Here is a 27657-nt window from a genome sequence, read left to right on the forward strand (position 1 = left end):
ATTATTTTTATTTAGATGTGATTTATTTAGTGTGAATGGGTAAACAGGAATTGTATTATGTTAAGTCTTTCATAGACGGTGGCTAGATGATTATTCGATAGTACTTTAGGGCCTCCTCTATTGCCCACTTTCTATTTATCAGTTCAATGATAAACAGCCAAAAACAAATGTCCATTTTCTATATGGGCCACCTAATGTAAAGAACAAATGCTGTGTGTAGTCTGAAAACATTTGATCCTTTATTTATAATTAGCCTTCAATGTCTAGTTTCTTATGAAACAGTGCTGCCCTCTTCTGAAGGTAACAATGTAACTTAATAGCTTTATTTCACACTAAAACAATCCATTCATTGACAGACTTTATTAAAAGTGGAACAAAATTAGTCGATTTATGAGTAATTTAAAATGCTGAATAAATGATGCATAGGACATATCATTTATGAAGGGTAAATTTTCCCTCAACTTTAGGTATCTTCAAAATTTCCATCTGAAAAGAAAAATAAACAAGGTTAGAAAAGCTTTTTTTTTTAAAGAATATAATTTAAGTCACAAAACTGAAAAGATACTGTTTTTATATTTTGGCTAAATGTTTTCAAGTACTGAGAGTGAGACACATTAGCTAATGTGCAAGTGGATCTCTTTTTGTTCTCACCTCCATAAGACTCTTGAGGGTTTTGCCTTGGCATAATATACTTGTTTTCCAGCTCTTGTGTGCTTCTTTGTTACCCCTTTGCTCAAATGTATAAGGGGAGATCATTTCGCCATTATGTTTAATGCAATCCCTTTTTCCTGAGAATAGAGGAGAATTTTAATACAGTATTTGTATGTATGTGGTAGGTGTGTTTAAGTGTAAATGGAAAGTAAATCAGTTCCCGGACCCTTTCAAAAGCTACACTCAATGCTGCGCGAACAGCGCTATGGGGAAAACGTCTTCGTTTGACCGGTTGTGAACACGTGTGGCAAACACGGCAAAGAATTTGGCTTAAATAACCTCTGATGATGACATCATCGGAATGCGCATGTCAAAGGCTATAAATAGACGCGTGACAGGTGTGCTCATCAAGTTCTTTTGTCTTCAGAACCACATTGTGTGCTATTAAAACCTCTTCTCAAACTATCACTTTTGCAAGGAGCTTTGTCAGGCAGGAAAGCCTTTCTCACTCTCTTTCTCTTTCTCTAGCGGGAGACGGGTCCTTCCCTTTCTCTCGTTCTCTCTTAAGATCGCGTCGTCCTCCCGTCCACTGCTGGCGCTTATTCAGAGCGGGCTGAGGATGTAGGTTCTCTTGTCAATAAAGAATCTATATCTATCTGATATTCTATCTCTATCCGTTAAAATAAACCTACCATAAAATGATTGACCCCTTCATTTCTTTGTAAGTGGGCAAACTTACCAAATAATTATTTTCTCCACTGTATGTATTTAGGGGTTGTATGGGACTCGGCCACCATGCGAGCACAACTGCCTCCCACACATGTCGAGTTCATTAAAAACACTCTGAACAATATTAGGCTAGGTCAGGAAATTACTTTCCATTACTTCAAAGTGTTCTAGGTCTTATGGCAGCTGTGTCCACGGTGATACCTTTGAGCCTTCTGCTCATGAGACCGTTTCAGCTGTGGCTCAGAGCCAGCAGATTTCATCCCAGGGCTAATCCCCAGAGGCAAATAAGGTGAGTGCTTTGTGCCCTTTCTAAAATCCATGCTTATGGTAAGGGTTACGTGCTGTGGGTTTCATACATTTTCTACGTGGCTCAGACCCTGTCTGTAGAAATATAATAACTGTAGGTGGGTGTTGTCGTCGCAGGATACTAACAAGAGACGATTTCCTGAAGGGCTGGCATCTCAAATGGCAAATCAATTGCCTCAAATTGATGGCTGTATTTCTGGCCCTGAAATATTCCTCCGGCAGTTAAGAGGCTACCATGATGCGGGTGGAGAACACTGCAGTAGTCGCTTATATAAATCGCCAGGGCGGACTGCCCTGAACAAACTAGCGCAGCAGGTTTTGCTTTGGGCTTAGAACAAGTTCCTGTCCCTCAGGATAATTTACATTCACAGAAGCATGAACGTGGAAGCAGATCTATTGTCCAGACAGGAGATCACACACAGGAATTGGAAGCTCTATCCCGATGTAGTCAGTCAGATCTGGGAAAGATTTTATGAAGCAGAGGTGGACCTCTTCATTTCATAAGAAACAGCGCAATGTCCCCTGTACTTCTCGCTGACTCCTCCAGCCCCCCTGGGTCTGGACACCATGGCCCATGCATGGGCCAGGAAGCGTCTATATGAGTTTCCATCTATCTCTCTGCTCTCGGGAGTCCTAGTGAAGGTCCGTCAACAAGGGCCATGCCTATTGACAGCGCCTCGTTGGCCGACCAGTGTCTGGTTCTCAGAAAATCTCTCCTCGACGGCTTGCCTTTGGCGATACCGAACAGGAGTGATCTCTTGTCTCAGGTGCAGGGGACGATATTCCATCCCCGGGCTGAGTTATGGAATCTTCATGTTTGGTCCCTGAGGGGGACCGGCTAAGAGATGCTGGACTTTCAACGGATGTAATAAAGAGCCTTCTGAGTGCTAGGGCTCCCTCCACTAGAAGAATGTGTGCCCTTAAGTGGCGCATCTTTGAAACGGTTGTGTACTATACATCATGCAGACCCAGTCCACTGCCAGATTGTTTCAGCGCTGGAGCTTCTGCAGGAAAAGCTGTCAGCAGGCACATGTCCTGCTACTCTCAGAGAACTACTAAGAACTGTATGGACTGTGATCTATCTGTTTGTTCGTCATCATCGCTGTTTCAAGACAGCGCTTAGACTATTCGTTGACTTGTTGGGAAGTGAAGTCCGCCCTAGACGCTTTTAGTTTGCATTCTGTGGTTCCTGTGTTCCTTTGTTTCCAGCTTCTCATTTTTTTTTTGTCATGGACAATCATTTAATCGTCACAGTTGTTGTTAATTTGTTCCCTCATCTAGCCAGTATTTAAGTTGCTATTTTCCTTCAGTTGTCGGTTGTTAATTGTGTTAATGCTTGTGTTTGCATTTGACACACTGTTACACCAGTCTGTCTTTTGTTTATTAATCCAAGTTGAAACTTTTTAATCCAGCCTTCTGTCAGTCTGTCATCATCTTGAGTACGCATTACATACAGTATATAAAATATTTTTCTCATATTTTGAGTGTTCAAACTCGTAGGGTCATTAAAAAATATTCTATTTTTATTTTAAAGTATTCCTAAACAAATATTAATTCATTCTAAGGCACACATATACATATTTTGTTTCTAATATTCATCAATTTTTTTTAAGAACTACTTTTTCAGGTTCTACATTTTCAGAAAATTTAAGTTACTATTCATAAAGCACAATTTTCATTTTGAAACACTCATGTGGAGATCAGCACAAAAGAGTATAAATTATATAATAAAACAATAAAACTCTGTATTGTTATAATGTTCAGAGAGTGCCGTGATTCAGAAGGTGATGCTGCTGCTGCTTTGAAACATTTAAACAGTGAGGGTAACTTACTGTTAAATAGTGCGACTCTGTCAATTGAAGCCTTTTTGTTACCACATGTGACAGGAAGCCATCTCTTGTGTTTAGGCTTATCCCAGAGATTCACTTCTTCCTCTTGGGTGATGAACGTAAAAAGCCAAATTAAAGTGATTAAAACAAAACAAACAAAAAATAAGACATTAAAGTGTTTAGCAAATGTAATTCTTCACACACAAAAAGTGCTCTACATACTTAAGGATGGATGGGAAAATGGCTCTGATTCCGTGGTAGAGTCTGGAGAACTCTGAAGATCTGGAGAATTTTTAGAAATACAAAACAGTAAGTTTGCAGATCTCAAACTAATAATTTTTTAAAAAAAAGACAGATTGCTAATTGTTAACAGTGATGCCAAAGGACCATCATTTTTGGATCCCTATCATTCGGTCACAATGGTTTACGTCATGACCCAACAAATAGGAATCTCGCTAGAGAGGCCAATCTACTTCGAGTGAAACTAAACAAACCAATGCACATTGGTGTGAAATCATTTGCAGCAGCTGCTCTGCCACACATATATATAATGTATATATAAGGTATATAATTAGCAGTAGGTGCGATTGCACTTCAGCTTTTCGCTTTGGAGCCGAGCTTTCAATGCAGTTTAAATCGATTGAGTTGGAATTCAACGAGCAAGCTCTTCAGGATGACCTCTCGTGTCTGGTGGGGGCGACACAGCGCGGCAGCGGGTCGACTTTCTTTCTCTCTCTCTCTCTCTCTCTATCTCTTTTTGTTTTCCTTCATTTGAGCAAAACAAAAAGGCAGTTTTCACAGCTGGTACAGTGCGCCATGAGTGCTGAAAAGCTGTTCTTATGGTTGGTAAGACCGACGTGAGAGAGACAGCGCACGTCTGTGTCCACTGCAACCGTTCCCCTGTGTGCTCCAGCACCAAGGAGAGCAGTCCTCTGAAAGAGCTTACACGGGTGGAGCGTGTCTTTTTAAAGATGTCACTTTACCTGTGCATTTCTGGATGCGGTCGTTACCTGGGATCGCGGGATGGTCACGAGCGCTGCATCGCGTGTCTGGGCATTAAACATGCTGAAGCAGCGTTCGTGGATGAGTCATCCACCCATTGTGGGAAGATGACCATCTCAGACCATCACGGTGTACCAGCCGTATCCTTTGGTGCTCCCCCTGATGACCAGATGTCGATCTCTGCATCGGAGGGTGGGTCAGACTTCTCCAGGGATGCCGATTCGGCTGTGCTGCCCCCTTTGGGAGTGACAGTGTTGCCCGAGTCGGACACGGAGATAATGGCCATGCTTTCCTGGGCCGCCAACAGGATCGAGGCTGGGTGAATGGTTTATCGGGGTAGCTCGTACTGGTTCTCAGCCACTCACCCCGGTTCCTTTCTTCCCGAAGGTGCATGAGGAGCTTTCTGGATCGTGGACTGCACCTTTTACTGCCCGAAAATGATCCAGTTGCTCCTCCTCCCTCACCACCCTTGATGGCGGGGCAGCTAAGGGTTCCATGCTCATCTCCCCAATGGAACGGGCCGTTACCATGCAACTGTGCCCTAACTCGACCTGGCGGGGAGAGCCGTGTCTCCCTTCCCGGGCACTCGTCGGACCTAATCGGCAAGGCTTACAAGCCTGTGGGGAAGGTGGCTCTGCCTTACACGCTATGGCGTTGTTGTACGTCCATCAGGCCAGTGCACTGAGGGACCTGCATGAGGGTGGTCATGATCCCCAAGTTCTCCAGAAACTTTGTGCCGCGACGGACCTCGCGCTTAGTGCGACAAAGGTGACCGCACAGTCGTGGGTCATGTGATGTTCACTATGGTGGTCCAGAAACGCCATCTCTGGCTGTGCCTGACCAACATGAGAGAGACCGACATGGTCAGGTTTCTTAACTCCCCCATGTCCCAGACCGGCCTCTTCGGCGACGTGGTCGAGAACTTTGCCCAGCAGTCCTCGGCTGTACAGAAGCAGACTGAGGCGATCAGACACATCCTGCTCCTTAGTCTATTCATCGCCGAGGGCATCCTTCTGCGACTGCCCTCGCTCCGGCGCCGCAGCAGCAGCCTCCACCCAAGCAGTGCCAAGGAACCAGTCGCAGGAAGGGCCAAGAGGGGGGGGGCAAAGCCAAAGGTAAGCGTGTTCGATAGGGTCCGTCCTCTCCTTCTTGCTGCAAGGGTTGGAGCTAGGGCTGTCTCCCTCCACCCTCAAAGTACATGCTGATGCTATTTCAGCCTAACGAAAGCACGACCTGGTTGTCAGATTCCTTAGGGGGGCGAGACGGTTAAATCCTCCTCCATACCCTCTTGGGACCTTTCCCTGGTGCATTGAGCACTCCAGGATATTGCCTTTGAGCCTTTGCAATCAGCAGACTTAAAGCTTCTGTCCATGGAGACTTTGCTGCTGGTTGCACTGGCCTCCATCAAGAGGGTAGGGGACCGGCAAGCATTTTCGGTCGACAAATCGTGCCTGGAGTTCGGGCCGGGTGACAACCATGTAGTACTGAGACCCTGGCCTGGCTATGTGCCCAAGGTTCCAACCACTCCCTTCAGGGACCAGGTTGTGAACCTGCAAGTGCTATCCCTGGAGGAGGAAGACCCAGCCCTGGCTTCGCTCTGTCCCGTCCGCACTCTGCGACTGTACGTGGACAGAACTCAAAGCCTCAGGACCAATGGTGTAGACAGGGGAGGGGCTATGGGGGCACTGGCCCCTCCTGAAAACTGATTGGCCCCCCAATGTGCCCCCACCCTTCTACTTGTCTGTCACTCAAAAATTCAAATTATCTTTCGGCTTACATTTGAATAATTAACGGTTCTGCGATGCTTTTAACCCGGACTAAGAATAGCGAGCTTTCCAACTAAAAAAAAAGCTAAGTTGGTAAGTTGAGCTAATTTATATTCATTTTTTAAAAATTAGCGAGTTGTTGCAGCACTAGATTTTGGTACCGTCTTCCAGTGTTAGGACAGACCAGGTTCGATGTCATTACAATGCACTGTGGCTGAATTAATATAATACATAACAACACAATCAGAGTTTTCCTGTGTTGTGATTTATTTCGGCCTATACGCAAGTGATATTGCAAGCCAGATGCCGAAGCAAATCTTATGATGTTTATCTTACGTTCCACACTTTAAAAGCTGTAAATATCAGAGGTGGAGGTCTTGAGTTATGTGACTGCACGCGAATTTAAAGATTTCTAATAAATGAAGAAAATTACTTGACTTTGACTTGAGAACGAATACTCTAAATTAAATCAGTGTCGTACCGCATGACTCGATAATTATTTTATAAGAATTGCAAATAAACTTTAAAAAAATCTATAAAAAATGATTGCGACATTAGCTAATATACAAACTGCAAGCCACGGAACCAGCTGCGCCGATGCCTCAGAGTCTACGTGCTGCATGACACTGTGCAAGCACAAAACAATACAGGAGAGGAGAATCTACGAATATTGTTTTGTTTGGATTTAAACACTTCGAAATGGACCATATTCATAAAAATAATTTTGGTGTATGAAAAATTTTCACCCCGGACATGGTGTGTAACCGTCTCTTTGGGATAATTTCTCATAATATCTATTATGAAGATATTTGATGTTGAGTTTTCTTGCTGTCTGAAACATAAAATAGATGGTGTTTTTCTTCAAATTTTTGCAATGTTGTGTGGCACAATCTGGCTAATTTCTTGAATTTTGTGTCAAGCAAAGTGAACAATATGAGTCCCAAATTAAATTTAGTGTGTAATGTATGTGTTTTCTATTAAGATAGAATTTACAGAAGTTAGTGACAAAACGTCATGACATCCAGAAACATTCTCAAATAAAAAAACATAAATATAAATAGCAACGTAAATAAAATATTACTAAAATGTATAATAGCCTATATATAAATAAATAATAGTAAAATAACACTGGACTAATTAAGCTATTCTAAACTGTTTTATAAGATTCGGATCATTCACGTAGTTAAACTAAAGGTACCCTTTTGAAAAAGTAGCTATCTAACAGAAAGTATGGATATATTATATAATATTGTCTGTTCATCAATACAAATTTACTGCAACTTCTGCTACCGTATGCAAATTTAATAGGATTTGGATACAAGTTATTATTATTGTATTTAATTTAAAAAGTTATATTAATTATTTGTGTATTTAATATATGAATAATATACTTCTGCATTTGTATAAACGGCAGGGGCACGCGTTCCCAGGGTTATCCAACAGTCTCACTGTTAGGGGTAATCCCGGAACAACAGTGAGGGACACTCTCTGTGTAAGCCCTCTCCTATCGTCCTGCCAGGCAAGAAGGGGCAAGAGGCTTGCACAGGGCACTGAAAGGGGGCAGTAGCTGTGGCGCTTTGGTAGGGATTTCTATTCGTCGGTCATGACGTATGTCATAGTGACCGACTGATAGGGAACGTCTCGGTTACATAGTAAGGGAACGGAGAAGTAGGTCCTGTCACCACAGCTCCGCTGCGCGGCCGGGTCATTGCTCAGCTCCTCAGCGAAAAACTGAAGTGCAATCACACCTGCTGCTCATTATATACACACGCTGCGTGCAAATGATGCATATGCTGCAAATGATTGCACGCCAATGTGCATTGGCTCGTTTAGTTTCATTCAAAGCAGATTGGCCTCTCTAGCGAGATTCCTATTCGTCGGTTACGTCATGTACGTCTCCGTTCCCTCCATCAGGGAACGAGGGTTACCATATGTAACCGAGACGTTCCTCAAAGAACCTTTCACTGAACAGTGACTGAACACATTAAGTTTTTTTTAAGAACTCATTCTAAAGAACCTTTTTTCTAGTATAAAGAACATTTTGTGCAATGAAAATGTTCCATAGATGTTGAAGGTTCTTCATGCCAATAAGAATCTTTATTTTTAAGATTGTATCTGATTTTGTCAGAGAACTCACCTCTCTCCATGTGTTTGGCTTTCTTCTTCTGTCTGTCAGTGATTTGTGACGACGGGCCAGCTTGGTTACTCACAGAGCTCTTCTCTATCCCCTCTCTTTCTTTTCCTGTGCCTCGATCCTCATATCTCTCCCTTATTTTGTTGTTTGGTTCTCTAAGAGCTGAGGAGATAAAAACTAGAATTAGGAAATACATCAGCAATGCTGCAGTGCAGACCTCAATGTGATAAGTCACAGACAGACTGACAGATAGCTAAACAGATGATTTCTCACACTTCTTCAGAGTTGCAATGATTTCAGAGAGTTGGGGGTAACACTGTAAAATGTGCTCCTGGTCCACACATTTCCAGAAATGTCTAACTTTCTTTGTTCCATGGGTTTGAATATACTCCAATGCATCATACACACCATTATCATAATCACCTTTCTGAAGCTTTTGCTTCAAAAAAAAAGAGAGAAAAAAAAGTTAAATCTTTGTTTTTTATATTGATATATTATTGGTCTGAAGGTTAAGATCAACACTAAAATCATTTTTTATGGTGAAATAAATGACAGTTGTGGTTGCCAGAAGTATTTTGTAAAATGTAAACATCTACAAAACAACCCATAAATCATACAATTTTAAAAACGGCAAATCGCTTTTCTGCTGAATTAGAAACTTACTGTTAACCAATTAACCAATTAACAGGTTTTTACTATAGAATTCTTAGTCTTTTACACTTAAAAAATTACAATCATCTTACATAAAGCTCATTTGTAATGAGTCTATTGTCTTTGAGATGGCGAAGAAATATCAATGGCTTTTCTATTGTAGATATTTTTGTCTTGTTTTGACGGAAAACTTCCAATAACTTTTCATCTTCGAAAAATCCATAGTCCATAGTGATTTCCTCTTAAATATAGTTGATTCTGCAAAAGAGAATAGATTGTGAATTATTGACTCTGTGAAGTGTACCAATAAATACATTCTGCTCAAACAATCATTTATCATGTTTGTCGTCATCATATTATATTGGACGTCTAACAAACATCCACCCAAACCTTCAGTGACTCATTGGAATGCAGTTACAACCTGCTCACATACATACAATACCCTATACTTTTTTTTTTTTAGAAAAAATCAGTTTTCTATATATCAGAAAATATCAGTTTTCAGTAAAAATATTAGTTTTACAGACAACATATTGTGCTATCAAAACTCCTGTCAATACAATAGGCAATAAACGGCTGCTCTTGTTATGTGTTGTAATGTTTACACTAGGCATTGCTTGGTATTCTGTCTGAGAGGGGCTTTGACCACATACAATTTCAGTGTGCTCGTGTCAGCTGTTGAACGAACTGGATAATTTGAGATTCAAATGCCAAAATCATTTAAAATCAGTTCTGAACAATTACAAGATACTTTAAGCTATTTTTTGTACATATTTTTACAAGTGGACAGAGACAGAGACAGTCTAGTTAAATAAAATGTTTATATATATATATATATATATATATATATATATATATATATATATATATATATATATATATATATATATATATATATATAATGAATTTGTTTTTGTAACCATTACACAATTGTACAGAACGAGCCTACTACTTTATGGTGCAGTAGGCCTACCACTCACTCTGACACAGAAACAAAACTGAAAGTGTCTACCTAGGGTGCGTTTCTCGTGCAACGACGTAACTCGATGCTTCACTACCATTGATAGTAGCCTACGATGCATCGTTGAAGAAATCAGCTAGTCACGACTGTTTCCCGAAACCATATTGCCACAAAGTGGTCGTAACTGTTTAAGATCGAATTAATGCTAGATGTTTTGATATAAATTACAGACATGCAATTTTTTCTCAGTTATTTCCAGATTCAATCTCGTTCTTACATACATAGTTCGTTCGTACATGCCTTCAAAAACGGTGCTTTAAATCTCTTGACAAATTCAAAGACGTAAATTACATTTGTATGTAGCCTATTCTAAATAAAAGACACAGGTTGTACTGAATGTCAGCTTGATTATTTTGCTCAAGATAAGGATTTATTAAGTCGACATTTCATCAATCTATGCGTCTAACCACAGCTCGAGAGCTGCAGTTCCAACCACACAACTTTGCGATGCTGTTTGCGAATGTTCGTTGGAACGATGGTTTCGGGAAACATCGACTCGTTGAATGATATTGATGATAACGACGGAACTTGCGACCATAGTTGGCTAACGATGCTTTCGGGAAACGCACCCCTGGACTGTTATTGTGGAATTTGAGTGATAAAAAAATGAAAGAAAACAACACATCATAAAAACAACATTGAATTTGGAATTACTAATAATTAATGTAACTTACTCACCTTGCTGTCTGTTTGTCGAGTTCCCTCTCTCTTTTATGCAGTCGAGTATGTAGCTTACACACAAATAGTCTCCTTTCCTTTTCCTTGCTCCACCTAAACCACACCTTTCTGTATCTGCCAATGCCCGGATCACTTAGCATTTTAAAAATCTTTATATAACAAAAGATAATTAAAATGTAATTTGATATATTTTAGCCTAACATTTAAAATATCAGTGTTTATCAGGTGGCGAACATATTACAAAATCCTGATTCAGCCATGCATAATTCAAATAAACTTCGAACAGGTTATAAAAATCAACTAATTTTTACCTATACTGGAAGTGGAATCGTAGAAAAATCCTGGTTTTAATTGCAAGACATATACAATTTCAGACTGCTCGCGTCAGCTGTTGAACGAACTGGATAATTTGAGATTCATATTCATTATTTTACATAATTATGATTTATGTAATAATGAAATCTTGAAAATTTAAGGAAACACATGTTATGATCAGCATGATGCCTGATCAGTGCATACTGTATAAATTGTAATAAGATAATCAAACGCGCGCACACACTACACACACTACATATCTCATTACAGTTTGTAGCTTCATTTTCTCCATCTCGCGTGGTTTGGTAAATTATCATTTAATATAGCATGATTTGGATATTCATAATTGGTTGTAAAAATCTAGTGCCTTTTGCCAAAACATAATTCATTTAATATATTAATTTGAACTCCAATATGTGATAGAGAGACAAAAATGGATTACACCTAAGAACAGAAAGAATGTAATCCACTAATCTGAATGAATAAAGTTCAGCAAACACAAGCAGAATTTCTACTAAATTATGAAGAGAGGACCATGAACACAGATGTATTTCATTATAAACTTCCACTTTAATTACAGATTTATAACATTGCTATTTAGTACATTTAAAACTTGCCGGAGGCAATATTTGCTTCTTGGCCTGATTGTTTTGGCATTCAACAATGGAAAGAGAATTATTCAATAAAAGGAGATAATAGTTGCTCTCCCAAATATTTCATTGTGAGTGGTATTTTGTATAATTAGCATACAAAATAAGTTATTTGTTACATGTCATCTTATATATAGGCCAATATCTGTATTTATTCTGAGCCACTCAAAGACTATTATTATTATACTACTTGACATTTACACAAAAAAAACTTTTGAAGAATTTCTAAATGTAAAAACAAAATTATTTCAAATCTGTCCACATTTTAACAATGGTATCCGTTTATTTATCATAAAAAAAATTGGATGGCCATTGTTGCTGTCATTCAAATCCTCAACAATCAGTTATTAAAATGAATGTCCTCTTATTGCTTTAAATTGCAGTGTGAGTGTGAATGTAACTTTAGACTGCAGAAGAGCTGGAATAAAAACCCGACAGAAACTTCTGTTTTGACAATTCAACCCACTGCATATGATGTTATAGGAGCTTAAAGACTGTTTTAAACTCCTTCTTGAATACTTCCTTCAGTCTAGAAGTCATTTTACTGGAGTCATTATCCTACAGAGAGAGAGAGAATATATAAGACAACATTTAAAAAAAATGTTAAGACTCTTTCAACATTGGAAAAAGTTGAAAAAACTCACTGCGCTGGAGGTGGAAAAGTTGTTGAAAATTAGTTTAATATCTGAGACAAACTCTTGCACTGTTTGATAAGCGTTATTTTCCAGCTCCAGCTTCACTCTGCCCAGCATCATGGGACCACAAATATTCTTACTGTATCCTGGAACCTGAACACCAGCAGTGCAGACGTCACATGTATGAACATCACATATAAGACCTTTAAATAATGACAGATAAATCATTTAATGACAAATAGAGACAGATGAAGAAGCTAAAGAAGAGATTTACATTAGTGCAGGAGTCAGTCATGCAGTCATGTAGCAGTTGTAACAGCAAACACTGGCAGTGCTGGGAAAAAAAAACAGACTAGGTGTTAAAACAGTGTAGTCTATGTGCATCATCTGTCATGTATCATGATCGGATCATCATCACACTTGACAACATTAAAAGCCAGGTGTAAATGCACTCAAGACCCACTCAAATTAGATCACTATAAAACAAATGCTGATCTCATTTAATGAAGGTGTAAATGCATATTAGCTTTTATAATCTCCACTCAGCAATGCAAGTAACATGTAATGAGGTTATGCTTTACTTTTTCTGCTTCCAAAACTGCACTATGATGGTTTACTCACCTGATCAAAAATATTATTCAATTATTTCACTTGGAATCTTGTTTTTCTCATTTCTCTCACCAAACACAGCACTGTTTTCAGACAGGTTTCATTTAATGCAACCTTATGTAATATGTAAGTGGCAATTTGCATTTTGCCAGGGATCGGCAATTTGCATTTTGTGATCAGATCTCTAAACAATCACACAGGAGACAAACTGGATGAAGGTGTAAATGCCATCTGGCTAAAAATATCCTACTCACCCCCCAAAAAAGATAAATGTCCCTTTCTCAGGATGCTGTATTTTAAAGATAATTTTGTAAAATCCAAATAAGCTTTACAGATCTTTACTGGAAAGGCTTTAAACAATGTTTTTCATGTTTGTTCGATGAACCATAAACAGTTATTGCACATGTGGAACAGTCCATAAGACACTAATGCCTGGTTTCACAGACAAGGCTTAAGTGTAGTCCCAGACAAAAATGCATGTTGAGCTGTTTTAACTTAAAGCAACTTCCATTGACATCTTAAAATATATCAATACCATTGTTTTGTCTCAAGATTCACACCTGTAATGTTTTTATAAGGCACCTTAATAAAACCTACTTAAATGCCCCAATTGAACTAAGGCCTAATCCCTGGATTAATCTAAGCCCTGTCTGTAAAACTAGGCCTACAGGAGGTAGACTATTTAGGTCAGAGTTACAATAACTGAAAGGTACACTATGTAACTTTTTTTGTTCAAAATTAACTAAATGTAAACAATGAGTCAATACATCATAACAGTAAATCTGGTTAGGACAAAAACACAAGTGTTTATATTTTAGACATGTCAGAATAGTTTATGCGGGAAATTGCGTACATATACGTCATTCGTCATATCCGTAAATCGAGAAGTGTGACAGAGGGTTTAATGAAATGAGAATCAACATTCGCTTGGCTTTTCGGAGATGGTGAGAACTGAGGGATTGGAAATGTTGTAAAAGTGATGCAGAGATGGTGTTTTTATCACTCAACAGGTGAGTACGGTATTTTATTGAACAGATAAACTGTCATATGTAGCTCTCCAACAGAGTTCATTGTAAAGCATTATCTATTGTGAAGGGTCATTTCATTATGGTTGTTGTAGCTGTGCTGGAATTTATTTTCAAGGAAGTACCATTAATGGGTAAAGCTACAGTAACGTCTTCAGCTAATAGCTTGAGATCCTTTCCATATAAACTGGTTATATCTCTCATTAGTAGTGAATATTTTATGAGCACTATAGGATAATCTCTCTCTCTTTATATATATATATATATATATATATATATATATATATATATATATATATATATATATATATATATATATATATATATATATATATATATATGAGAAAGAACCATATTCATCTGGACACTCATGCAGAGCCGAAGCAAAAACAAAAACATGTTCTTCCACAAAATGCATGCAGTTTTGTTTTTAACTGCTATAGAGGCCAAAAGATACATAGTGTACCTTTAAGGACACTAAAGAGACCTTTCTATGAACTCTGAAAAACACTCAGGAGAAAGATGCTGAAGGATCCCTGATCACCTGTGTGAACATGCCATATTCCTGCTGCAGGAGGCATGAGGACTGCAGATGTGAACAGAGCAATAAACTAATGTAAGATGCCTAAGACAGGCTTACAGGGAGACAGGAAGGACATCTTTTTTACCTGTGTGTACTGAGAGACTGGACTGCTCAAAACATCCTGTTGGGTCTTTCGACTGGAATCCTCCATATTCTTTATCACACAGAATGTGCAGCTCCACTGGCTTCTGTACATGCAAACACAATATTACACATCAACTTTTTAGTTTGTCTTGACCAGGTAAAGGTTTTCTCTCTCTCTCACCCAGGTGAGTCTCCATCTACAGCTGGTAGGTGACAGTGTGAATGAAAAGCTCGTGGGCATTTGTCACAACACACCAGATCTCCCTCAGAGTCACACACGAAACACACGTCATCATTCTGCTGGGACAAGAGTTCATAAAGAAATAAAACATTTAAAGAATTCTGAAAAGTTTGGTGGTCATGCTGATATTCTGACATGGTGATTGTGAGATGATGATGATGTCTTACTAGGTAATGATCTGGTTCTTCACAAATCTCACAATCACAGTTTATCATATGCAGTTCCAAAACTCTTTTCTGGAAAGAATGTGAGAACGGTGAGTCAAATTATTTCAAAGAGTTTAAAATGTGAATTTTCTGACATTTTTACCATTATAAGTTTTCCTAGAGGAATCCCATTGGTCACAATGTCTTTCCTCCATGTTCCATCTGGTTTGTTCAATATGGTGAAATCCCCAGGGCTCAGCCAGAACTCTTTTGTCCTTATGCATCTCCCACAATACTCTGGGATAACATTGAACCATACTCTGTACCATAGTTTAAGAATCTCTTATAGTTATGCATCATCACAAAAAGTATTTAAAATGTCTGAATGTCATTGCAATAGACACAAAATATCAAATTAAGTGACACCTGCAATTGTGACAGACTACCTTATAAGCTGAGGGACTTTTAATCAGCTGGCATTTTGGTGATTTTTAATGTATATATACTCTACCATAGGTGCAGTTAATCAGATTAAGTATGGATGGATATGTTTGACTAAACATGTTTTTGTCTGAAGAATCTGTAAAAAATAAAGTAATAAAGTATGTTTGTGCTAGATTGTGCTATGACACTTGGTTTGATAATTGTATCCAATGCAGCGACAATCAGACATTTTTAGGTGTGCTTAAAGTGCCCAGATACTTTTTGGAGCCATTGTATTTATAAATGTAAAACATATTTGACCAACACACAATATATTAACATTTGTAGTCATTAATGTAAGAAATATGCCCACTCACACACCTTTGGCAAAGCGACATTTGTGTAGGATGCCAAAGCCAGAACCGCAGGTAACAGGTAGGGTTGGACCTTCAAATACGCTCATGTCAATACCTTCATCATCATCATCAAGATCAAAAACGTCACTGACATCATCGCTGTCAACATCACCATCTTCACTGCCATTGATCCTCCCCTCTGATTCTACAACAAATGCACACACACACACTATATATATATACAATACACACACACACATACATAGTATATATGGTTTTGTATAATTATTATACGGACCAGAGCTGGAGTAGCGCAGCTGTTTTCTGCACTGTGAAAAAAAGAAAAGATGCATGTCAGAGATGTGGAACATGAGGACAGCTGTTAAATTCCTTCAACAGTAAAGTCATCATATCAGGATCTGGACATGTATAGACTGTATATATATATATATACACACATATACATACATATAAAATCATATCTAACCTTTCTTTTTCTGAACCTGTCAGGTGAGGATTCAGGAGAGTCATTCTGTGCAACAGACAGACATTAAGTGAAAACATATTTCACAACATATGATGTGACCTTTTATATACAGTATCTATATACACACACACACGAAAAAGAAAGTACAACCTATTTGAATTCTATGGTTTTTCTATGGTTAAATTCTTTGTTATATATACCTGCAACATTTTAGCCATAAATTAATTATAAATATTAGCTAGATTATGTTCACTACCCGTGTCTAGTGATGTATGTTTATGCTGAAATATAATTAACGATTTGTTTTTTCAAAACATTTATTGCGTGTCATTATGTGTAGTGAGTTGGCTCGTGCAATTTATGTGGTTCTGGGTAAAAAATAAAATAAAATTCATCCTCAGAAAGTCCCTGCTCGTGAGGTAGTACCATAGACTGTAACAAAATAAGGACGTAGTGTCCGTGACATCACCAGTAGGTTTCTGAAGAGCATTTTTGAAGCCCAAAGTGGGCGGAACTGGCCGACGCCATCTTGGTAACGCGTCACTCTCGAATAACCGAAAATGGGCAAAAAGGCGGGATTAGCTGAGGTGACTTGACGGCTAAAAGACAGCAGATAAACGGCTAGTAGTGACAGCAGCTGGAATCCACCTGTCACTCAATTGGCCACGCCCTTAATTATGCAGAAATAAAGGCTTAATATAATTTAAACGGATGAGTTATAAAAAAACTCACCCCCCTCACAGCTGTCATGAAGGGCAACATGTAACTATATAGACCAGAACCACTTTTTGCACCAGGCTGTAAACACTTTGTTTTCTGCTGTAAATGTGGGGTATATGAGATTGACTAGGTGCGTTCCATTCGACCGTAAGTGGACTGCGAAGTGGACTTCACAGGGTATTTCGCCATCTTAAGTGAGATTCCAATCCGAAGGGAAGGAACATGTTCAATTCGAAGGGCACTGCAAACGGCGTAGGGAATAAGGGAACATCGATACATCACTTCACAGGAAGTGGAGAGCAAAAATCAACCAACTGTCATTGTGCACCGCGTCACCAGTCGGAACTAACCATAGAGCAGAGCCGTTGGAAGAGATTTTAAATTTAAATTTCTAACGGTTCTGAGTTTACGTATGCATTGAGTATTCATAAATATTGTTATTATTATACAAACTAGAGTATTTATGAACGGTTGGGGTGATGAATGTATAGGCCTATATGATTTTAAATTAGAAAGGAAATTAAATTACAAAATTTATTTCATAATCTGCGCAACCCTGTTGTTGCCTTTCTTTGATGACGTTGCAGGGCATTCCAAATGAGTGATTATTGTCAGTGAAGTCCACTTCAACTGATGTACCGTGTTCAGGGAGTAGGGAGCAGTGAACACTGCGTAGGGACCCTGTCAAATGGAACGCACCTACTGTCTTTTTCACTGTCTCTAGTGGCCAGTTGATGAATTGCAAGTCACTTCCGTGTTGGTTTCAAGAGAGAGAATGGAAGGTTGCCGCTTGGGTAATACCAAAGCCCGTCTACGGAAAGCCTGGCCACTCCCTATTAAGTCCTATTGTACCGAATTTTGGTTGTAGTTCCACCAGAGTTCCACTGGGGGCGATCGTCCGAGTGCAAAATGAATGGGAGTCAATGGGGCTAGACGGCTAAATTTGTCTCTTTTACCCGATTGTCATTGAGAAATCTCAGATTTGAATGTAGGTTCTGCAAGTTCAACATGGGTTATAGGTCGAAAGTTGAATGAACGAGTGCTTATGTCCTTTCGATTTCTTACAGGTTGAGTTGTTGTTGCCCATAACACGCTAGCATTTTGCTAATGGACGCTGATTGGTCAGTGAAGGACTGATTACGACCAGAGACACCGCTTGATGGCATCGTGGCATATACGATATGGTACAACCATAGACAGTAAAAGAAATGGACAGAGCGATCTCATTGGAACTCAGTTGAGACAGTTGAAGCCCACTTTTAGCGATTTTTGAGAACTTCCGTTCCTGACGCGCAGACTCAGACCGACTCAAACTAAGCTTGATGATGTGAGCAACCTGTCTGACAGACGTTAATCTTCTAGTAGCTGTGCGTGAAAACTGCCAACGTTAATCTTGCAGAGACGGGGAACTTGAGCAAAGAGTTCTTTGGCGTGAGTGAGCAGGAGTAAGAATTCCGTTGCTTTTATGGACTCATTATCTATGGGCTTCTCCCTTGACGGGACGTCCCCCCGATTGCCTGCGAGCTTCTCCTGCTGTCTGTACGGTAACTTCTGTACAGCGCGACAGAGAGTCGAGTGGTTATGACGCAATCGTTAGCCTATTTTTACTAAATCTGTTTCTACGGGGCCATAGTGTAACATAGAAGGTAATGGAGCCCTTTATGCATTGTCGTGTTTCTTTAGAAATAAATAATGGACAAATGGAGTCTTTAAACGCCTCAGATGTAAAGTTATTCGCTGTCAAAGTGACGCAAAAATGAATGGGAGTCAATGGAAATGCTAACGCAAGTGAAGTTCTGCTACAACATGGCGGCACCCGGCCGGCTTCAACTTCCGGTCGATGGATTACCCCCTTGGGTACAACCATAGACGGATACAACTTCAATGCAGTGCAAATAGTAAATATAAGATACAGTGAGTAATAGTAAATAGTTTAGTCAATAAAATAAACAAACAGTATACAGCAAATAAAATAGTAATGAAAAGGCTATATAAAAATATAGGCTATATAAAATAAAATGACACAACCCTGTCTATTTTTGTTAAATTTCAGTTTTATTGATCAGTAAGAGACATTATAACAGTATAAGTAGCCTAAAAGGTATAATAAGTTATATAAGACAATAAATAAAGTAAACCATTCAGACACAGCAGGATACAACGTTAAAATAGCCAAAATATAAAGTTATGAAACTTCACTTTGCCCTCAGCCAAAACGATTTGCCAGGGAACAAATGATACGATTAATGATACCAAAGATCGCCCGTTAGATATACACAAGACGAATTATATCTCATGTTTAACCACTACTAGAGAGAGACATCAGAGCCGGCGTCGAACGTCAGAAGCACTAGCCGAGGAAAGGCTGTTCCAGGCGGGGTGCAGAGCGCTGAGACCCGGTGAAAGACTGGTCCTCACAACTCCGAAAACGTCAGATCAAACTTTTAAATAGGCGCTATCTTTATAAATAAACAGATTTGAGCTTTAAACAACTACATTGTCGACTGAAAAACTATTAAAACTACATTTCGTGACACAATAACAGTAGTATTTTTAAATTTCGCGGCTTCTCTCGTCTGTCTATGCGCGAAAGCACCGGTGAATGAAGGATTGCCGTAAAGCAGGTTTCTGGTCGTACGATGTGTATGACGTCATTGACATTTTAAAAGACTTTTTAAAGCAAATAAGTGACTCTAAAAAATCTAACACCCAGTAATGTGTAATTTTGTTGCATCTTCTTTCGAATACAACATTCAAATTACTAGACAAAAAATTATATCCTGAGAAAAGTGGATTTTTAGGGGTATTGCTCCATAGACCTCCATTCATTCTGCACTCCGCCTGTGAGCGCCCTCATATGGACCTAGAGTGGAACTGCAACCAGTTCAGAACCCGGAAGTTTAATGTGAGTGGGAGTTCTCCCCATATTAGACATTCTCTGGTAATACTTTTTCAAAGTTTAGGAACTTTCGGGGGTGGGACTTGGGTGCCGAACATGCTGATGGTTGAGTTCACGCAGCATTTTGATTGGTTGACTCCATGCAGCATTTTATTTCAACCACCATTTTTCAAAGTCTGTTGCAGTGAGTGCAGCAAGAGTTGTTTGCGATTCGAATCAACAATGGAGTTTAAAAATACGACTAATGGACCGATGATGAGGACTTTAGACTTTATTAAGATTATAAGCGGAGGACGAAATCCAGCAGGAACTGGAAAGTCACATGCAGTCCTACGCCATTGGACTAATTTGCTTAATCTTCACAGTACTTTAGACTGCGATGGAAACGCTGACAGCAGCAACAGGTCTAGGAAAAAAGTTCCTGGGACAAATAGTTTCGGGTAATTTTGGTGGAAACGCGGCTATAGTGAGCATTGATGCTCCCTGGGTTTCATGGTGCAGTGTGGGACTTTTTAGGGAGTGAACGCTTCAGTGAACTGTAAAGATTTTGCGATGAGACACCTCCGGCTAAAAAGAAAAATCCTGTTTACATTAAAATAAGCCTGCTCCAGAGCATGTTTGAGCTTACGGACTAGGGCTGCACGATTAATCGCAATTTCCATGTAATCACACTTAAATCGCGATGGCTTAATGCGATTTTGAAATCGCAAGGGCTGCAATTATTTTGTATGCGCAGGTGTCATTGATGTACGGCTCGGTAAACGCTGCTCCATCTGAAAGCACTGTGAGTTTGAATCACTTAAACTGTTATAACACGTGTCAAACAGCTTTCCAAACATGAAAAGCATTTAATAACCTCTTGTCCAACAAAAGACAACATTTAATAACATGCTTTTACTCAAAACTCACTTCATGACGACAGTTGACCATCCTTCTGTGAGAAGATGTGGCTTCTTACACAGAATAAGGCAGGTGTGTGTTTATTGGTCATGTTTAATCAATCAAAGCATTTCGATCTCCTGTTTATTCAGCTACAGCAATAGAGATTTCCTGGAATGACAGGCGTTATCTACTTCTGTGGCGGGGCATATTTGGCATGTCTGTACGAGAGCGCCCTCTGGTGTTCAGATGGAGCATCATTTACTACCGATCTGCCGCACTGCACGCTGCGCATAAAATAATTGCAGCCTTTGCCAAATCGCTTGCGGTTTCAGTGCGATTAATTGTGCAGACCTATTACGGACCGTTGCTATGACAGCATCTCTGGGATGAGCTTCGAAGAACCTAACAATCCTGGATAATGTTAAATCGTTAACAATGAATTCCAGCTAATTGAGTAATCCATGTACGAAGAACGAATCCCTGCTAAGAAGCCGATAATTTTTTTATTATGTCTTTATACATAAACCATAGATTTCAAAGCGGGTGTACTTTCTTTTTCACATGACTATTTATAATTCGTCATTATATCAGGATCTAACCTTCCTTTTTCTGAGCCTGTCAGTAATTGGGGAGGATCCAGGAGAGTCATTCTGTGCAACAGACATGAACATATAGTGTGAAAATATATATAAGATATTTCACAACATATTAGTCATCAACAACAATTAGTCATTATATCAGGATCTAACCTTCCTTTTTCTGAGCCTGTCAGTAATTGGGGAGGATCCAGGAGAGTCATTCTGTGCAACAGACATGAACATATAGTGTGAAAATATATACAAGATATTTCACAACATATTAATCATCAACAACAATTAGTCATTATATCAGGATCTAACCTTCCCTTTTCTGAGCCTGTCAGTAATTGGGGAGGATCCAGGAGAGTCATTCTGTGCAACAGACATGAACATATAGTGTGAAAATATATACATGATATTTCACAACATATACACTCACCTAAAGGATTATTAGAAACACCATACTAATACTGTTTGACCCCCTTTCGCCTTCAGAACTGCCTTAATTCTACGTGGCATTGATTCAACAAGGTGCTGAAAGCATTCTTTAGAAATGTTGGCCCATATTGATAGGATAGCATCTTGCAGTTGATGGAGATTTGTGGGATGCACATCCAGGGCACGAAGCTCCCGTTCCACCACATCCTAAAGATGCTCTATTGGGTTGAGATCTGGTGACTGTGGGGGCCATTTTAGTACAGGGAACTCATTGTCATGTTCAAGAAACCCATTTGAAATGATTCGAGCTTTGTGACATGGTGCATTATCCTGCTGGAAGTAGCCATCAGAGGATGGGTACATGGTGGCCATAAAGGGATGGACATGGTCAGAAACAATGCTCAGGTAGGCCGTGGCATTTAAACGATGCCCAATTGGCACTAAGGGGCCTAAAGTGTGCCAAGAAAACATCCCCCACATCATTACACCACCACCACCAGCCTGCACAGTGGTAACAAGGCATGATGGATCCAAGTTCTCATTCTGTTTACGCCAAATTCTGACTCTACCATCTGAATGTCTCAACAGAAATCGAGACTCATCAGACCAGGCAACATTTTTCCAGTCTTCAACTGTCCAATTTTGGTGAGCTCTTGCAAATTGTAGCCTCTTTTTCCTATTTGTAGTGGAGATGAGTGGTACCCGGTGGAGTCTTCTGCTGTTGTAGCCCATCCGCCTCAAGGTTGTGCGTGTTGTGGCTTCACAAATGCTTTGCTGCATACCTCGGTTGTAACGAGTGGTTATTTCAGTCAAAGTTGCTCTTCTATCAGCTTGAATCAGTCGGCCCATTCTCCTCTGACCTCTAGCATCAACAAGGCATTTTCGCCCACAGGACTGCCGCATACTGGATGTTTTTCCCTTTTTACACCATTCTTTGTAAACCCTAGAAATGGTTGTGCGTGAAAATCCCAGTAACTGAGCAGATTGTGAAATACTCAGACCGGCCCGTCTGGCACCAACAACCATGCCACGCTCAAAATTGCTTAAATCACCTTTCTTTCCCATTCTGACATTCAGTTTGGAAGGCATTGGCGTCCTATGCAGGGATTGCCAATGATGTCATGCAACTTCAGTGAGCTTTCTGCCTGTTCAATGGCTGAGCTGACTGCCCATTTACGGCCTGATCTTGTTATGATGCCTGCTTACTTTACCCGGACATATTTGGAATCTCTCAGACTAAGCGCGACTCTGCATTTTGCCACCTTGAACTCCTTCACGACAGATGACAGAGGGAGCTGCAGCTGTCCTGAACGGATGAAGAGGCCCACCGAAGAGAAGCTTGGGGGGATCCCCAACCATCTCCGCAGGTGCTTGTTGGTTTTCCTCTCGATGCCTTCCACAACTGTTATGGGGAACTCATAGACTGTGAGGAGCCAAATGAGCCTTGGCAGAGGGCCGTGCTGGTACAGCCGGGTTTTACATTTTCCGGGGAGTCAGGACCTGTCGATCTTCTTCAACCATTCTTCGGTTTGCTTCACAGCGTCTGCAACATTGCCACCATCTTTCAGTGATGCATTGAACCACTTTCCTAAACAATTTATGGGGCTGTCCTCAAGAGATGGAATGACCTCGCCTTGAACTTGGAGTCCAAACTTACTTGTGACTCTGCCCTTCCTGATCACCAGCCTTCTGGAATTCCTGGCCTTGAATGACAGCCTTGCCCAAGTGGCTACGTTGTCCAGGGTTTCCAGTACCCATCTTGCTTGGACATGCATCACAGTTGTTATTGTTAGGTCGTCCATGAAACCCCGCAGAACCGGCTGAATGATGCCTGACTCCACGACGGGGCCGTGGCTTATGCCTTCTGCTGGTGTTATTAGAAGGTTCATGCCCATGATAAAGAGTATTGGGGAGATAGTGCATCCTGTTGGGATTCCCTTCTGGAGATCCTGCCAATTGGTTGTCCACTGGGATGATCCAAATCTCAGTTTGATCCCTCCTAGATAGCTGGTGATCACTTCTTGAATAGCACTTGGGATGTGGTAATGGTCAAGTCCGAGCTGGATGAGATCATGTGGGATAGATCCATAGGCATTCGCTAGATCTAAACAGACCAATGTTAGATAGCCTTTCTTCTGTTTGGCCTCTCGGATCAACTGGCTGATCATTGAAGTAATCATATGGGTTTTATTGAACAACACTGTTATAATACACCATATAAAATAAATTATATAAACAAATATAAACATAACTTTTGAACATTAAGTATTATAACAAATGCCTGCAGAGGGCGCATACCTAGAGATTGGTATGGGGTACTTTCCATAAGATCGTCTCTCAATGCAAATCAAACCAGCTATTAGGCTAACTGAAATAAAACCATGCCAATCTCTAGGTATGGTGAAGGGTATGTGATGATGTTGGGCTATTTTAATTCCAAAGGCCAAGGGGACTTTATCAGGATGCATAGTATCCTGGATCCATGAAATAACTGGCCTTTAAAAATAAAAATATGCCTGCCTCTATGGGAATTTAACATACCTGACATAAGACATGACATAGGTGACCTGACATATCCCCCTGTATTTTAAGGAAAAACATTTATATATTTACGATACATAATTCATTCACAAAGAAAATTGGTGTCCTTAAAGGTTGGATTTTTCCTCATTTTTTTAATTGAGGCATCAAGATCAATTTCCCTTTGATGATTTTTTATTCCTCTTTTTAGTCAACTTTAGCATGGGTGTGTTCACTTATGCACTGTATAGCAGCAGGTACAGTATACTACCAATATAAAGTCTTTGATATTCTCACTACAGCTCCTGCCGGATACTAACTAACATTTTGTTTTTGGCAGAGTATTCGAGGAACAAAATGTAGGCTCCACCCTCTTCTGGAAAGCAGAGTAAGGAGCAACAGCTCATTTGCATTTAAAGATACATCCACAAAAACATTTCCTTCCACTCAAAAATGGACATTTACAACATGGTATAAAAAATTATCTGTGGAGTATTCTGAGCTGAAACTTTACAGACACACCTGAGACTTATATTACATCTTGTAAAAAGGGGCACAATGGGTTCCCTTTAATATAATTGTGTAGGTGCAAGTTCAGCTGAAGTGAGACATAGGCTACAGTGTTAATCACAGAGACCTGAAATCATGGTTTCATTCATATTGTGCAGGCTATTCTACAAACACATCTTACATATCTAATACAAATATTCTATACTAGTTAGGTACAAAAACAGCCCAACCTGTTCATTCTGAACCGGAATTTTCTTAAAGGGCGAAAGAAGACCATCCTATGAACAGAAAGAAAAGACAAAGCTAGAAGATGTGCTCAGCTTATAATCAACACAGAATGTTTCCAGTGAACTGACACCCTAACATTTGGATTTAATAATTCACTATTAAAATCAACCCCCATGGGCATATTAACAATTACTGAATGATAATCATAACTGAACTTAAGTGTGCATTGGTTGAAACTGTTCGTAATGAAGCTGTTCTTATGCACCTTAATGAGGTCCTGGAGTGGAGTGCCATTGTGAGAGATGCTGTTCCTCCACTTTTTGCTCCTTTCTTTTCCTCCAAATATCTCAAACTCCTTGGGCTTGAAACACTGGCCTTCACTGAAGATGCACGCCTGCACTGAAAACAGAAGTTGAGTTTATTCAACCACTATTCTGGAATGCCTTGTGGACTTATGTTTAGAGCATCTGGGTGTGTTCTGAACTTTCGGAATAATGTTTGTTTTCAACAAGAGACTCATAACTAAATTCTTTAAGTGTCTGTACTTACTGTTATTATATTTCTCCACATTAAGGACGCCATCTTTATCTCCACATGTGACGGAAAGTTCAAGTTTGTTCTCAATTATTTGTCTCAAATTCTGTCTGGAGTCTGAAATAAAGGACAGATGTGAGGCATGAATGAGATTCGGATTGCCCATATAGAGACAGAGCAGTGTTAATTGTATGTCTCAAATCTTTTTAATGAATCTCTCCTCAGTTCATCAAAAAAAATGCTTTGGCTTGGCTCTTGTTGGGTGTACATAAGGAGGATGGTCCTGTTTGCTTACAAGTTTGTTTCCTTATCTTTCTTTCCCCCGCTCGTTTTCCTTTCTTTTCTCTGTCGTTCTCACTCAGACTGTGAGAGTCTGTGCTGCTCTCCAGATCCCATTCAGATTCTGATTCAGACTCAGACTCCATGTCCTGACCTGTGGTTCTCAAACACACTAAACATTGATATTACAGTTTTTACATGGAAATCATAGTTTTTGTTTCTTAAATGCATTTTGCACTTTTAAATATGATCATGTGGACTTGCTGCCTAAATGTGAAATTATGAGTAATTTCAATGGAAAATGTACTAATTTCAACATATACAATTTTCAATACAACAACTGTATTGTCTTATATACAAAATATACATTTTCATAATAAATTGCTTTTAAAATTACTTGAAGTAATTTTACACTATTTTAATAGTAAATATTGAAATCACTATGTATGGTAAATTAGTTAACCAATTAAGTTTTTACTCTAGACATATCTGATGGACACCATCATATTGTTTACATTATTTTAATGAATGACTGAAATCTCCAGGCTGTTTTGTTTGCAGAAGTTACCCAAGTCATAAGAAGTAATTAAGACGTTACAGATTATAATGAGACTGAGATGTAATGAATGTTCAAAACGAGTATTGACACCGAAACAAAACTGAAAGTTACTTCATGAAAGTGAAGCAACTGGAAGTTACTTCCTGGACTCAATCCTGTTTTGCAATTCGAGACGACAAAGTAAAAAAAAAGAAAAGAGAAAACATCAGACCAGAAAATACTCAAAACATTAAAATTGGAATTACTACCAATACCATTAATGTACTCACCTTGCTGTGTCCACAACTTTCTGTCTGTTTTTCTAGCGCTCTCTCTCTCTCTCTCTCTCTCTCTCTCTCTCTCTCTCTCTCTCTCTCTCTCTCTCTCTCACACAGATAATGACGTACACACTTATCAAATCCCTTTTCTTTTTACATGCTCTACCTAACCACACCTTCCAGCAGCTCTGACCTTATGTGTCACTGAGAGACTATTCCACCTGATTACGAACAAAAAAATTGAATAAACTTAAAGGGGTGGTTGATTATGATTTCACTTTTCTAACTTTAGTTAGTGTGTAATGTTGCTGTTTGAGCAAAAACAACATCTGCAAAGTTACGACGCTCAAAGTTCAAAGCAAAGAAAGATATTTGCTTTAAAAGAAATCGTTTTTAAGGACTACAACAAACGGCTGGTAGGGACTACACGACATTCCTCCCGGGTTAGTGACATCAGAGAATGTCTAATAAGGGGAGAACCTTTCTTTTACTGTCTATGGGGAGAACTTCCACTCTCAGTAAACTTCTGGCTTCTGAACTGGTTGCAGTTCCACTTTGGTTCCATGTGAGGGCGCTCACAGGATGAGTGCAGAATGAATGGAGGTCTATGGAGCTATACCCCTCAACATCCTCGTACCAAAAAGTACTCGTTCATTCAACTTTCGACTTATAACCCATGTTGAACTAGCAAAACCAACAATCAAATCTGAGATTTCTCAACGGCAATCGGGTGAAAGAGACAAATTTAGCCGTCTAGCCCCATAGACCATAGATTTTGCACTCATGGGCGATCGCCCCCAGTGGAACTCTGGTGGAACTACAACCACAATTCAGTGCAATAGGACTTAATAGGTGGCCAGGCCCATAGATATACATAATAAAGGCTAGATGTCTCGTCAGCGCTGCTGGCCAATGGAGGTCGACGTCCGCAC

General features: G+C 39.6%; 2 protein-coding genes across 10 annotated transcripts; both read right to left on the minus strand.

The window, feature by feature from the left end:
* Positions 1-392: 392 nt before the first annotated feature.
* si:dkey-68o6.8 (uncharacterized) lies at positions 393-10794 on the minus strand. 2 transcript variants are annotated; one of them, XM_056266659.1, is made up of 7 exons: positions 10768-10794; positions 9161-9326; positions 8421-8856; positions 3738-3797; positions 3519-3620; positions 652-788; positions 393-486 (listed from the first exon to the last, which is right to left on the minus strand). In XM_056266659.1, exons 3-7 carry the CDS (start codon positions 8611-8613, stop codon positions 433-435), a joined length of 546 nt encoding a protein of 181 aa, XP_056122634.1. In that variant the 5' UTR covers positions 8614-8856; positions 9161-9326; positions 10768-10794; the 3' UTR covers positions 393-432. The 2 variants fall into 2 exon arrangements, with proteins under 2 accessions (XP_056122634.1, XP_056122635.1); XM_056266660.1 differs by lacking the exon at positions 3738-3797 and having other exon boundaries at positions 10768-10786.
* An 838-nt stretch (positions 10795-11632) lies between these two features.
* On the minus strand, positions 11633-26806 carry LOC130101092 (nuclear body protein SP140-like). Of its 8 annotated transcripts, none has more exons than XM_056266648.1 (19): positions 26738-26806; positions 25926-26081; positions 25646-25747; positions 25362-25495; positions 25099-25146; positions 21722-21772; positions 21572-21622; positions 21422-21472; positions 16322-16366; positions 16133-16163; positions 15983-16039; positions 15858-15949; positions 15219-15350; positions 15077-15145; positions 14850-14968; positions 14670-14772; positions 12642-12701; positions 12377-12520; positions 11633-12290 (listed from the first exon to the last, which is right to left on the minus strand). In XM_056266648.1, exons 2-19 carry the CDS (start codon positions 26053-26055, stop codon positions 12210-12212), a joined length of 1500 nt encoding a protein of 499 aa, XP_056122623.1. In that variant the 5' UTR covers positions 26056-26081; positions 26738-26806; the 3' UTR covers positions 11633-12209. The 8 variants fall into 8 exon arrangements, with proteins under 8 accessions (XP_056122623.1, XP_056122622.1, XP_056122624.1 ...); XM_056266647.1 differs by having other exon boundaries at positions 25926-26063; positions 26738-26798; XM_056266649.1 differs by lacking the exon at positions 26738-26806 and adding an exon at positions 26580-26623 and having other exon boundaries at positions 25926-26063.
* Positions 26807-27657: the final 851 nt, after the last annotated feature.

The sequence above is a fragment of the Rhinichthys klamathensis genome, unplaced genomic scaffold (genome assembly GCF_029890125.1).
Source record: "Rhinichthys klamathensis goyatoka isolate OS25496 unplaced genomic scaffold, OSU_Roscu_1.1 h1tg000251l_1, whole genome shotgun sequence".
NCBI lineage: Eukaryota > Metazoa > Chordata > Actinopteri > Cypriniformes > Leuciscidae > Rhinichthys > Rhinichthys klamathensis.